Here is a 14,182-nt window from a genome sequence, read left to right as displayed (position 1 = left end):
CAGTACCCTTGGTTCGATGAAACTAAGAGCTTACAGTACATCCACTTGGTGAGCACTGGCCTTTTAACTGCATGAGCTTAAAAACTACCGTTCTAATGTAAGCAGCCGCAGGACAGAACCTTAGATGCATGCACGCAGTCACCCCCTCCGAGTACACGCCAGCGTCTTCAATGTGCTTTTCGGAAAGCTAAGTCCGAGTCAGAATTTTCAGCGAAGCAAAGTCGGGGGACACGGTCACGCAGAAAACCCACGTCCCTTCCGGCACGAACTTCATTCGCTTCGTAGTGCCCTCGCATGTAAAGCCAGCTGCTCCATCGAGGACGATGACACAGGAAAGTCGTGGAAAAACCCGTAACCTCCAGAAGGCTTACATGCTAACCTATTGCGCTAGCGTAATGTTGCAGGTCGTATGCACGGATACGGTCTGTACCATGCTAAATCTTCAGGTTGTTGATTTATTTTTATTTATTTTTGTTTTGCAGAAGTAAAAACAGCAGCTTCATATGAGATGGATACAGGCAGCGGTGTACTCAGACAGGGTGGGCACATTTGCCAATTCTGTTATCAGTACATTTAAATATTTTCAACTATTCTTGCTTCCACTGGAGGCAAAAATATGATCAAAAATAAAAAAACATAACCTAAAAAGAGGAAAACTGTCAGTCAGAAAGTCTCTTCGGGTCCTGCATGTTTTCCTTCTGAATCCTTATAAGTTAGAATACAGACATAAAAAAAAATGACACGGGTAAGACAGAAGTGTACAATAAATAGATGTGAAATACAAATGAACCAAAACAATCTGAACTTCGGATAAATAAAGAAAAAAGTAAAATGGCAACATGACAAGGAAACTGAATAAATATTGACTTTTTTTCAACTTTACTCATATTTAATGCACTACTTATCTTAGTGAAGTGATCAAATGAGCAATGGAATATTGTGAAATGATAAGGGATAATGTCATGGGATAAAACATACTTTTCCTTTAACATCTGGTTGAGTTGTATTCCCAATACCTTCAGGTCTTTTCTTATTTCAAGTTAGATATATATTTTTAATATATATTAAGTATAGTCAAACATGTTAGCAAGACAATATTTATCTGACAGGCAGAATAGTTTTGCATTAGGATGACCTATAAATCAAATGCAAGGTCCACTTTAGTTGTATTCATATGTTCAAATTGTGAGCAATCATTGCAGACTTGTTTTGGTCAGTAATCCTGGAGAGGATTTGTAACTCTTAAACTGAGGATCTCAAATGGTCATAATCACACACTGAGAGATCGCCCCAGAGTAGTACATTTAAGGATGGACTTGGTTTGTACAAAGCAATTAGCAGCTTTATATTTGAAGGTGCTTGTGTGATTTGATCAAATCGACCACGAAAGAGAAGTTGATTGTCAATATTAAAATCAAATCTGCAAGACAAAAGTAAAGAGCACTGTCAAATGATGAGTGTTATAATTACCTACACATACAAATACATAAAAAAATCCAAGAGCTTTTTAATGTTTGTGCTTAAAGTGAATATTTTCAAAAAGCTTTTCTCTATATTCTATCGATCATTCTGGACTGAATACTGAACTAAACTTTGATGTTTAGCACTTCCTTTTGCTTAGGTAAAGGATTCAAATCAATTAATCTTATTTTCAAATAGATGGAACGTGTGAACAATGTATGCATACAACTAAAGGGAAATTTCTAACAGACCAGTGCGACAATAGTTTTCAAATCTGATAAGATCAAACTCTATACTAGCTAAGTACTTTATTATATACTTTCTGATATGGAGATGTAGAAAGACATCCATATATATAACACTAAATAAGGCATTTGTACTTTTAATAAAAACTAAGATTGAAAAAAAAAAAAAAAAAAGGAGAAAGAAGATGTCATATTTGGTGAAAGTTTGGCAAAGCAAAACAAATAAATTATAAAGTCACATGCTGTGACAAGGCAACAACAACAGTTCTTTTAACAAGAAAGGTGACTGACTGAGGGCAAGACAAAGGCTGTACATACAGAATTACGAAACACACCTTCTCCATGGGCCGGGTGTGTTTGAGCGCGCGCATGCATGCACGCAAACACACGAGAAAGAAAAATTCAGACTTAACATTTACAGGTAAACATTCACCAACAGGATTGTGCCAAAAAAAAAAGGAGGGGGATAGAACATATAAGATCTGTGAATTTCAATTTCATTTTGACCAAGAAAATAATGACAGCAAGGTTCTAAAAAAAAAAAAAAGCAACAGACCCTGTTGTGAAATTCTGGGACAATTGAAGCTTTGCTTCCGTCTATTATACACCATGATTAATACAATATCCACACAAGTTGGGTTTGTGTATGTCTCAAAAAACAAAACAAAAAAAACAAACAAAAAACAACAAATAGAAATTTATATATTCATTAAAAAAAACATACTATGATCTATAGTACAGCATTTAAAAATGCGTTGGGGGGGGGGGGGGGGGGGATGAGACCAGGATTTCTGAGAGATGAGGCACTCTTCTGTGGTCGTTCCTCTCACCGAGCGAACCACAAACGCCAAAACGACAGGTGGGGACGGACAATTCCCTCCTTCCCCCGTTGAAGCTCGCTTAGCGTAGCCTCTTATCCGGTGCTAGCATAGCGTAGCGCTGTCGCTTAGCGTAGCCTCTTATCTGGTGCTAGCGTAGCGTGCGGATCCTGGGTGTAGGCTAGCAGGAGGACTCAACCGGTCACCCCCTAAACGTTTGACAAAAGGAGCCTCATTCGTATCGATGCCGCAAGGCTTTTCATACGAAACACAGCCGAAAGTGAACCTAAGATTGCGATTTGCTATTTAAGCAATTTTATTTTGTTGTTGTATGAAGACAAAACCAATCCATACTGTACAACATGATGCATTTTCAAGATGTCCACTTTTGTTGTGTCTTGGCATTTACACATTTTTTAACCAAGTTGCCCTGAAAAAAAAAAAAAAAAAAAAAAAAAAAAAAAAAAAAAAAAAAAAAAAAAAAATCCTAAAAGCAGCAAAATGACAAACCGACCGTGGATGAACAGAGGCGCTCACAGAGAGCATTTCATAGCAGCCGTTACGCTGCTAACCTTTCTGGGTTGGAGGGGGACACACTGGCTTTGCTCGATACTTTAAAGAGGGTTTCGGCGAAGAGAGTTCCTTGAAACCGAGCGCTGGGAATTGAAGGGACAGAAAAGAAAAGGTAGGTATGTCCGAGAGGAATTCCAAAACCCTGTTAACACCATCGAGGGGGGAGAACGGCGGGGACTTCCGCCCGTCAGACCTGTGCTACGTGGCTGTCTGAGCCGAGCGATGCCGTCAGCACGTGTGTGTGCGCGCGCGCGCGAGCGCCATACTACAGTGAAGCAGGACTTAGGGAGGTGCGAATTGAGCTGTTCCGAAATCCCACTCTGGTGAAAAGGCCCCAGCTCCACTAGGGACACGTGTCACCATGATGCAGCAGGGGGGTGTGCGTTCACATGCATATATGCATACGTGTTTCTTTCTACTCCTCACTGGGAAGGGGAGGTGCATAATAATTATAATTATAGCAATGATGATGATAATAATAATAATAATAATAATCACAAGTTTGGTACTGGGCAGGAGATAGATCTATAAACATTAATAAGTAGATAATAAAAGTCCTTACATGAACATCATTGACTTGCACATCACAAACTTGGTAATTCTGTAGCTCAGTTCACAGAGCAGGGCTGTCGTCGTCTATTGTGGTTCTACTTCCTGCCCTGCTCTGCCTCCCTCTTCCTCCTCCTCCTCCTCCTCCTGGCCGAGTTTCTCGGGGGTGTGTCCCTTCTGCGGCTCCTCCTCTTCAGTGCCCCCGGGCTCCGTTTCCTGGAAGGGTCCCTGAGGGGCGGGGTCCGTGCTGTCCTCCGCCCCGCCTCCGGTCCCTGGCCCCGCCTCCAGAGGGGCGTCAGTCTCGCCCGGTCTGAGGTCCGGGCCCGTGCTTTCCGGGAGTGCTTCTGCCACCTCTTCCTCCCGAGGCCTCTTCCTCTTCCTCTTGGGGCTGCCGGTGCCGTCGGAGGGGGGCATGCCGGGGAGTGCCATGATGCCTCCGTGCGGGAGGAACATGTGTGGGTACAGCAGTCCGTGCGACATTCCCGGGATCAGGAAGGGGTTGAAGGACAGGTGGCTCCCGCCGTTGGTGCCTCCTCCGGCACCGGACGCCGTGACAACGGGCGGGTCGCTGTGGCCGGGCTTCCCCTCCGCGGGAGGCTTACCGCCGTTACCACTAACGTCCTTCCTGCTCTGGCTGCTGGGGGACGGGGCGTCGGCCATTTTGACCTCCGAGGAGCAGACGGGCGGGGCCTCGAGCCTGTGGGCGGGGCTGGGCGGGGCCGCGGACGAGGGCGAGGAGGTTGCCACCGCGATGGTCGCCGTGGCGACGGTCAAAGAGGCGGAGGAGGAGGAGGAGGGGGGGGTGGAGGAGGAGGAGGTGGTGGCGGCCGGTTGGCTCACCAGCCCCCCCACGCTGAACATGTGCGGCTGCACGGCCGCCATGCCGTGGAGCATCATGGGAAGCATGCTCAGGCCGCTCTTGGAGTCCTCGCCGGCCGTGGCGGGGACGGCGGCGAAGCCGTGGGGGAAGCCCATCAGCCCCGTGAGCGGGATGCCCGGAACGTTCCGCAGGCTCTGCAGGCTCACCAGGTCCATGCTGCCCATCAGGCCGTTCATGAAGAGAGGGCCCATGCCCGGGGGGGCATCTGACAGCAGCGCCCCGCCCTTCGGCATCTCGCTGCGGGGCCGCCGGCCCCTCCGCCGGGGCCCCGAGTCGCGGCATACCGGCTCCGTCAGGATGCGAGTGAACTTCCCCTCCGGCAGGAACCCCTGCAGGGCACAACACATCACACACATTACAGCCCATCCACACACTGGAGCAGGGCCTTATCAGATACCAGACCATGGGGCCCATCCACACACTGGAGCAGGGCCTTATCAGAAACCAGACCATGGGGTCCATCCACAAACTGGAACAGAGCCTTAACAGATACCAGACCATGGGGCCCATCCACACACTGGAACAGAGCCTTAACACAGGGGTCACCAACCCTGTTCCTGGAGATCTACCGTTCTGAAGGTTTTCACTTAAACCCTAATTTTCCACACCTGATTCTACTTATTAGCAGCTCAATGAGATATGAAGCTGTGAGGTGTGCTTTGTTAGGGTTGGACTGAAAACCTATAGGACGGTAGAACTCCAGGAACAGGGTTGGCGACCACTGCCTTAACCAATACCAGACCATGGGGCACATCCACACACTGGAACAGAGCCTTAACAGAATGAGACATCAAACACTTCCATCTTTCCTGAATTTTTATGAATGATTTTTTTTCCCAGCCTATACCACACAAACAAAAAGGACATCGGGTGAGTTCAGTCCACCTTAACGTGTCAGTCATGCAGAGTAATGAGGATGAGATGGATCCAGCCACTCACAGAATGCTTCACGACGTGTGACCAGTCAGGGGCCACGCAGTAATCTGTGTTAGCATCCAGCCAGCGCGACAGCTCCTTCATGGCTGGTGCCATAGCACCCCCAAGCTGCAGCAACAGGAAATGCAGGATCAAATCAAATGTGCAATATTAAGCAGGCCTTAAACGTATCTATCAATCTATCTACCACTGAAATGTCACAGTCCCATCTGTGTTAGATGGCAAATCAAGCTCTGGAACAGTATACATGATTACTGAGGCATCAAGCCACATAAAGTGTTTTCTATTTATTATCATTGTAAAATGGCATTACACGAGCAAGCAATGCATCAGAAATTCTCACTGCCATTTTAAGTTACTTGCATACACGTATACACTCTGTACAGTGTATGCCCATACAAACAGAATTCCTAAAACTCGGCATCCCAAATTACCGACATAAGCATGATGTTACTGCTATACTTTCACAAATATTTTTCACAGAAAGGGAATTTTATCCCAATGCAATGCTGCCTCTGTTTTGTTCAAGTAGCTTGGCCTTGAATTTGAATCCTGTCAAATCCAAAGCAAACTGGTATTCAAGAGACCAATTTGCTAAGACAGCCCCAGTTGATCCGTACAAAAATAATTTGCCAAAAAACACAATGCTACAAGCGGACTAAAAATGGTTCGGAATTTGAAAAGAATGTTTTTGTTTTTTTTCACAACGTTCCCGTTCAACAGCTGGGTTTCGCAAATGGCAAGGGACTGAATCGGCCAGAAGTACAGAAGCAATCCTTCGGTACCATCACAAGAGCTGACAGGACGCAAGCAGGCAGGGCGTGAGACTGAGAAAACACATCAAACACAAAATGGAGGACAGAGAAGAACATGCTGACGATGAGGACCGATGGAGAGATGGACGAGAGCGTGTGGGCTTGTCTCTTCGGTCTCTGTATTTCCACGAGCACCGCTTTAGCTGGTAGGGGTTCAGAGCTGTGCCACTTTACAAAAACTTTGTGACTTCTCTGAGCTATGATACAGGATTTATAACCATGTTAAACAGCATCAGTGACTATAACTCGGAAATGATGGTGGCGATGCAGCAAATATCCCAGATTCTGAAATCCGTGTGATGTCTGAGGCCATCCGCTTCATAAAGTATTCATGATCAGGATTGTACACTTAAGTTTTCAAAGAATTATAACATTCAATAAGCTCAAGTTGAAACCAATGTGCTTATCTGACAGTTCAGCTTCAATCAACATCTCTTGTTGGAATCTACCTAAAGTACGACGTAAAAAGCTTTCCTATTATGTTTACATGTTTATCATTGCCAAGGCAGCAAGCACATTTCCCAACTGGGATTAACGACGTACAAGTTAGACTGAGATAGCTCAAGCTAAATTAAGCTAAACTAAACAAAACTAAGCTAAGCTAAGCGAAACGAACCTAAGCCAAGCTAAACCAAGCTAAGCTAAACAAAAAAACCAAGCTAAGTGAAACGAAACAAAGCTAAGCTAACCTAAGCAGGTAGATTTAGTGTTTCCAAGTGCCCATTTTAATTTTTAGAACTGTTCTGGCATGTTTAATATGAGTGCGAGAGTGAAAGGGGTTGCAGGGGGCACAGTTACCCTGCGGCCCGTGGCTCTGTGGACCACCGGGACTCTCTCCTCCCCGGTGAGGGAGTTGACGTCCAGCTTGGTGGGGTCTTTGCAGCGATGCCGCCTCTGTTTGGGCCTCTCGACGAAGCCGTGCAGGATCCCCATGTTCTGAGACTGCCGCAGAGAGAAGAGGAGGTCACGACTCTTACTGCACCACACCCCCAGGTCCCCCGACACGGCCTACGGGGTGAGATTTCCAGACAATTCTCGACAGATTCTCGACAAAACAATTCTAGCCTGGGCAAGCCGTACTGCTGCAGTCCGCTAAGGCTAAGGGGCTGGTGAAAACTACATTTTTAAATACCAAATGAATAAATCTAAAGAGAACCACAGCATTGGGTGGGTCATGTGACTGTTCTGGCTCTTCCATGGGCAAGTCATCTTCCTGAGCAGGTGAGGGGCAGGGGTTAGGTGAAGTCCCGCCCTTCCCATGTTATCATTATGCTAGCTTTCGTACATTGTTGGAGTCACGTCTGCACATAACAGGTGGCATTTTTAAGCTTTAGTTTGCTAGCTTTAGTGTCTAGGTCTAGTGTTTGGATTTTAGCTGGACAGCTAAGAGGGCTCAGGCTGGCTATACTCACGGGGGTGAAGGCCGGCACTTCCATGCTGTATCTGGGGTTCTGGCTGAGCCACTCCATCAGGCCCTTGCTGGTCGCCTCCCTGTCCAGTGCCGGGCCCGGGACCGGGCCTTCAGACTGCTCCGGTGCCGCAGAGGACGAGGAGGACGACGACACCGCTGACTGGCTCACGACGCTCTCTGGCCTGCTCTGTATACAGCACAGGAACACACTTCAGTCAGGCAGGTACTCTGCTAACACTTCAATAAGGCAACTCCTCGGGTAACCCTTTAGTAAGGATACTCCAAAGGTAACTCCTTTTTAACTCATTATGGACTAAGGCGCCATATAGGAAACTCATAGAAAGGCTGAGGAATCACAATGCATTTTCAACAGCTAGCCTCCTACATCTGTAGTGCCCTCTCACAAACCTGCTGCTCAGGGCCGTGTAGGCCTGTGCTCTTGGCGAAACCGATGTCGGGCCCTTCGACGTTTCTCCGTCGCCCCCTCCTGCGCCGCATGACTGCGTCGTCGCGGCGAAGGTTGCCGTTGACGATCTGCCCGGTGACGGGGTGGATGAGGCCAGCCTGCAGGATTCCGGCCATGTCCAGCCCCAGGGAGCCCTGCATGGAGCTCATGGAGGGCATTTTGTGTTGAGCCGGGTGGCCGGGGTGGGTCATGTGACCCACGGCCCCGGGCTCCAGCCCTATCCCCATCTCCCCGGCCTTCGATAGGTCCATGGCCGCCTCCTGCCAGCCGTTCAGCAGCAGCTGCCCACCCCTGTGAGGCACGCCTGCCGGAATCTTCTCCCCCACGTGGCACGGCTTCCCTGGACCCTCCGTTTCGTATTCAAACCCACGCCGGCCCCTTTTCAGCTCCGGCAGGAAAGGCACACTCACCAAGGTCTCCTGAAACCAGAGTCCCTATGGTCAACCTCTGCATAATTCCTGGATTCATCCCCAATATTAAAGAGAACCCACCCCCCCCAAAATTATCTTTCTTCCCAGTACAGCACAACCCTCACTAAGACATTAAATTTCCCTCCGGGATCAATAAAGCTGTCTATATCCATCTCAGACATCCAGAACTTGCACATGGACATGAATCTGGGCCTTGTGGTCACAGCCCAGCGTTCTCTCCACACAGCGGGCTGCAGTCACCTTGGACAGGTGAGGGGCTGGAGCCGAGATGCCGAAGTTAAGGCTCTGCGTTGGCTGCACCCTGGCAGAGACAAAGCCAGTCCTCTGGGGGGCGCTGTTTGACACGCAGGTGTTTGTGAGGGAACTGGGCGACTCGTACTGCTGATTGGTAGAAGGCCATTTTCCCTTCAAGATGGCATGACAGATACTGTCAATGCGATTTATTATCACTCGATCCTGAAAAGGAAGAAAAATGTACAAGCTCTCATACGCAAATTCATTGCTCCAAAAGATAGACAAAAAGATTCTTTCTATTACCCTATAATACATGCTACAAAATAAAGCATGACAATTTTGAACAAAACAGGGCTTTCTCTGGTAGAAACTGAGCAATGGGTTGTGGTTAGTGTACTATAGGCCATTCAGAGACAGAGGTAGGGTTGTGGTTGGGGTTAGCGTTGGGGTTAAGGTAGGGTTGGGGTAATATAGGCCATTCAGAGACAGAGGTAGGGTTGTGGTTAGGGTTAGTGTTGTACCTTAGGCCATTCAGAGAAGGAGTACAGGGCTTTCTCCTGCAGAAGTTGAGCGATGGTGGGCTCCCGGACCTCTGAAAGGCTGTCCGGCATGTCACACACAGACAGAGGCTGAGCATATCGAGGCTCCTCCCCATAGCTCTCCACCAGCAGGGCTGAGGATAGAAGAGGAAAAAAAAAAAAAAAAAAGCTTTTATGACTCAAGCTGAGCCCTGTTGGTTTCAAAAACTGAAATTGTTGAATCTGGCAAAGAGCAGACAGTTTCATTTTTGGTAAAATTTACAAAGCAACGAATCTATATACAAGCATCGTAAACAGCCAGGCACTTTATGGGGTTGTTGGATCAGGACTGTAGCTGGGTCAGGACAGTACCTGGGGCTTTGGTTGGGACAGTACCTGTCGTTTTGGTCAGGACAGTACCTGAGGATTTGGCCATTCAGGAAAGGTATTAGGTTTCGGGTTGTTGGGTCAGGACAGTGGGTTTTGGCCAACACGGTAGCTTGGCTTCTGGTCAGGACTGTAGCTGTCGTTTTGGTCAGGACAGTCCCTGTGGTTTTGGCCATTCAGAGAAGGCACTAGGACTGGGGTTGTTCGGTAAGGACAGTACCTGCGGCTTTGGTCGGGACAGTACCTGGGGCTTTGGTCGGGACAGTACCTGGGGCTTTGGTCGGGACAGTACCTGGGGCTTTGGTTCGGGACAGTACCTGGGGCTTTGGTTCGGGACAGTACCAGCGGCTTTGGTCGGGACAGTACCTGCGGCTTCGGTCGGGACAGTACCTAGGGATTTGGTCATTCAAAGAAGGTACTAGGTCTGGGGCACAGTCCCTGAGGTTGTAGTCAGGACGGTACCTGGGGTTGTAGTCAGGACGGTACCTGGGGTTGTAGTCAGGACGGTACCTGGGGTTGTAGTCAGGACGGTACCTGGGGTTTTGGGTCTTTCCTCCTTCACTTCCTCCTTCACCTCCAGGATCCCGGTCTGCTCCAGAGTCTGTGCCGGCACGGTGCTGTCGGGCTCCGGGAGATCAGGCTTGCTGTCCGAGCTCAGGGGTTCTAAAGCAAACTCCTGCTTAAATTTAGACTCCTGCTCAGGCCCAGGGGATGCTGGGGGGTCTGCTGGGGTGATGGGGTGCACAGGCAGCACTAGGTGAGAGGGAATCGGGGGATCAACTGTGGGGAAAACATGTCCACTAAGAGTCATCTCACCCCTAGACACTGAGGGCGCTTCAAAAGAGTCATTGCAGGGTCGTTCACATGACTCGTCACAAGGCCGGTTACATGACTCATCACAGGGCCTGTGACATGACTCGTCACAAGGTTGGTCACATGGCTCAACGCAGGGACGGTCACATGGCTCAACGCAGGGACGGTCACATGGCTCAACGCAAGGACCGACACATGGCTCAACGCAAGGACCGACACATGGCTCAACACAAGGACCGACACATGGCTCAACACAAGGACCGACACATGGCTCAACACAAGGACCGACACATGGCTCAACACAGGGTCGGTCATGTGACTCAATACAGGGTCGGTCATGTGATTGAACACAGGGTCGGTCATGTGATTGAACACAGGGTCGGTCATGTGATTGAACACAGGGTCGGTTATGTGACTCAACACACGGCGGGTCACGCGACTCATCGCAGGGTTGGTCACATGACTCATCAGAGGGTCGGTCACATGACTCATCACGTGACTCCTCACAGGGCCTCTCGGAGTCCTCCGGCGCCTGCGAAGGCTCTATGAGGCTCTGGCTGTCGCGAGACAGCTCCTCCTTGTCAAATTCGAAGGTCACACTGTCCGCGCCGTCCCCCGGGCTAGGCACACTGTGCGTGATGTCCGAGTCGCTCAACTTGTCCTCGCGCTCCTCGGCTCCGCCCTGGGGGTGGAGGCCGATGTCGGACAGGGAGAGGGGCGGGGGCACGAACTCGGGCGGGCTGACGGACAGGTCGGCCTGCTCCACGGCCGGTTCTGCCACAGCGATGTCCTTGAACAGCATGAAGCTCGGCTCCACAGAGGCACCCTGCGCGTCCGAACTGGCCATGCTTAGGCCGTCTCCCGGCTGCCCCGAGTCCAGGAACTCCGCCTCCAGGCTGGGCGGGCCCAGGATGGCATCAGGCTCGTTGAAGACGTGGTCGCTGCCCTCCCAGGGGGCGTGCAGCTCGTCCAGCTCCGCCGAGGGAGTCATGAGGCCCGTATCCTCGCAGGGGTACTGCTCGCCCACCAGCACGTCGCCGCGCAGCTTCGAGTCCCCGCCCAGCTCGCCCTGCACGCCGTACGAGTTCAGCATGCTCTGCGCGCCTGACGCCGAGTTGAAGGGGAATCCATTCAGCGCCTCCTTGCTGGGCTTCCCGTGCTGGAGGGAGGCCAGCTCCAGCGACTCGTCCAGGGACCCGCAGTCCAGGAAGCCCTCCCTGGCCCCAGGGCCCAACCCCAGGGACCCGCCCGCGTCGGGGACCACCGCCTCCTGGGCGGGGTGGGCGTGGGCGTGAGCGTGGGCGTGGATGTGGGCGTGATGGTGGGGGGCGGAGGCGACCGGGTGGAACTCGGAGGGCTGGGGGGAGTGGCAGTGGCTCAGCCCCGCCTCGTACAGGCAGCAGTGGTGATGCGGCAGGCCGCTGGTGGGGTGGTATCCCCCGCCTCCGCGGTTCTCCTTCTGCACGTAGTTGCGGTGCGCCTCCAGGAAGGACAGCTGGGGGTCGTTGAGGATGTAGTAGTCGGTGCGGCTGAGGCCGTGGCGCGCCGCGCCGATGAGCAGGTCGCGGTCGTGCTTGCCGCACTCCCACCACACCGGCAGGTACAGGCTGGGCCGGCACAGCTGCAGCCGCCCCGCCAGCAGGGGGTGCCGGAGGACCTGCTCCCGGACCTTGCGCAGGAGCTCGATGCGGTACAGGGTGCGGGCCGCCCGCTCCTCTGTGATGGGCTCCACAAACAGGCTGTGGTCCAGCGGCCCTGAGGATGAGGACAAAGGCCAGTCAGTTCTCAACTTCCTAAATTTTCTCAACCAAAGCCAAAACCCCTTGGGAGTCTTGTCTCTTCACATTGGACTTGGGACTGAAAGGGCTAGAGGAGTGACAGGGAAGTAATGTTTAAATATTAGGAATAATATTTAATAAATAAAATTCCTAATTACAAGGTCACTGCAGGTCATTCAGGACTATGCAGTTCAGGTCATAAGTTACTAATTGAGGCCTTTTTCAAAATAAAAGCATGAAAACTGGCACACCTCTAGACCCCAAATCTCGCTCGTAGACCGTGCTGAAACGCTCGTAGACCATGCTGAAATGCTCGTAGACCGTGCTGAAACGCCCGTAGACCGTGCTGAAAGCACAGCGGCCCCCACGGCGCGTGTACCTTCATCCTTACGTGGCGGGAGCCTGCAGGCCGTGCGGCACATGGAGACGAAGCTGTAGAAGTATCTCTCCAGGCTATCGTCCGTCTTCCTCTCCAGCCGCGCGAACGAGCGGAACTGGGCCCAGTCAAAGCCCTTCTTCTCCGGGTCGAAGACCACGCCGAACGACGACACGGTCCGGTAGAAATCGGCCTGCTCCCGCCGCGTCCACCTGGTGACGAATGCGAAACTGCGTTTAATTTCTCCTTTTCGTTAATGCTTTCCACCCTTCTTCAACCAATTGTATTAATCAACGCTCCTTGTTGCAGCCTCCGCTATTGACAAGTGTATGCTCTCCCCTGAAACACACCGTGTCAGTGGTTCTTATCACACCGCAGTCACAAGTTTGGTTCACTCGCAACACTTCAAGAGCAGCTAGGAGTGCTGATCAAGGATCGGTTTTGCCTTTTTACACAATAACGGATAAGGACTAGGATACTGGCAGGATAGGACACTGAGCCAATCAGAGGAGGGCAGCTTAGGAGAGTTATGGAACCTACATTATGCAATGGAGTTATTTGTAGATAAAAATGGATATAAGACCGTATTAATTAAGTTAATACATTATAAATACTACTGTGATAACACTATATAACTGAACTGTGGTTTGCATTGCGGGTGGTTATAGGGAACCACGGTACACAAAACAATGGGATGAATAGTTATTTGTTTTTCAGTGAAAACGTGTGGCCTTGACGACGCTCACCTCCGCTGCCACTCCAGAAAGAGGGGGTCGGGTTCGATCGTACGGCGCCTCAGCTCCTCGCCCAGCTGCCACGCCACCGGCCCCGCCCCCTCGGGGATCAGGAAGTCGTGGCGCATGGGCTCCCGGCGCGTGAAGCGCTGGTACGCCGTGATGAGGCGCCGGAGCCGCGCAGTGAGGGCGGAGCCTGCCGGCCACATGGCCTTCCCCTGCTCCACGCTCTCCTGACCAATCACAGCTGAGAGGGCGAGAGAGGCTAAAGAGCCGGACCAACGGAGATTAGAATCACGGATGGAAACGAAACCAGGATGACAGGCATGGTGCCATCTTATTTGTTGAAAAAAAAAAAAAAAACTGCGAGGAGCTCCAAAAAAAAAAATCAGCGTGTATGTTTGTAGCAACCGAAGATGGGACAAAGCTGAAGGAGACTGGTGGGTTTTTGGCTATACTTCCGGAATCCCAGTGGGAATGGAAGTAGCCAGGAAGTATCCACCAATCACTGTCAACGTTGTTGTCAGCTGTTACGCATGTACTCCAGCTCTATGAATGGACTGTATGTTAATGAATGTAAACTGTGTAAGTCAGGATGAGAGAATCTGATGTAAAATTTGATGGAGCTTCTCTCAGTTTTTCTATAACAAGGTGACAACCATCATAATCAGTTTTATGATTCTGGGAAGAAAACTGGAAGATCCTTTACATTTCTGAAGTCATGGTGTACTACTCAAAATGCTGAGATGAAGAACGT

General features: G+C 50.4%; 1 protein-coding gene across 1 annotated transcript in view; it reads right to left on the bottom strand.

Annotated features, from left to right (window-relative positions):
* Positions 1–2,469: 2,469 nt before the first annotated feature.
* The window catches only part of chd6 (chromodomain helicase DNA binding protein 6), a 70,846-nt gene continuing 59,133 nt past the window's right edge, over positions 2,470–14,182 (bottom strand). The window contains exons 29-38 of the mRNA XM_061219510.1: positions 13,438–13,690; positions 12,695–12,903; positions 10,259–12,292; positions 9,341–9,492; positions 8,745–9,041; positions 8,097–8,573; positions 7,690–7,875; positions 7,076–7,219; positions 5,466–5,570; positions 2,470–4,855 (exon numbers count right to left, since the gene is read on the bottom strand). Of these exons, the coding sequence (XP_061075494.1) occupies positions 3,734–4,855; positions 5,466–5,570; positions 7,076–7,219; positions 7,690–7,875; positions 8,097–8,573; positions 8,745–9,041; positions 9,341–9,492; positions 10,259–12,292; positions 12,695–12,903; positions 13,438–13,690 (4,979 nt within the window). The 3' untranslated portion in view covers positions 2,470–3,733. The remainder of the gene's footprint in view (positions 4,856–5,465; positions 5,571–7,075; positions 7,220–7,689; positions 7,876–8,096; positions 8,574–8,744; positions 9,042–9,340; positions 9,493–10,258; positions 12,293–12,694; positions 12,904–13,437; positions 13,691–14,182) is intronic.

Source organism: Conger conger, chromosome 14 (genome assembly GCF_963514075.1).
Source record: "Conger conger chromosome 14, fConCon1.1, whole genome shotgun sequence".
Taxonomy (NCBI): domain Eukaryota; kingdom Metazoa; phylum Chordata; class Actinopteri; order Anguilliformes; family Congridae; genus Conger; species Conger conger.
Note: the sequence above shows the minus strand (reverse complement) of the source record. Positions and strands in the feature narration are given on the sequence as shown.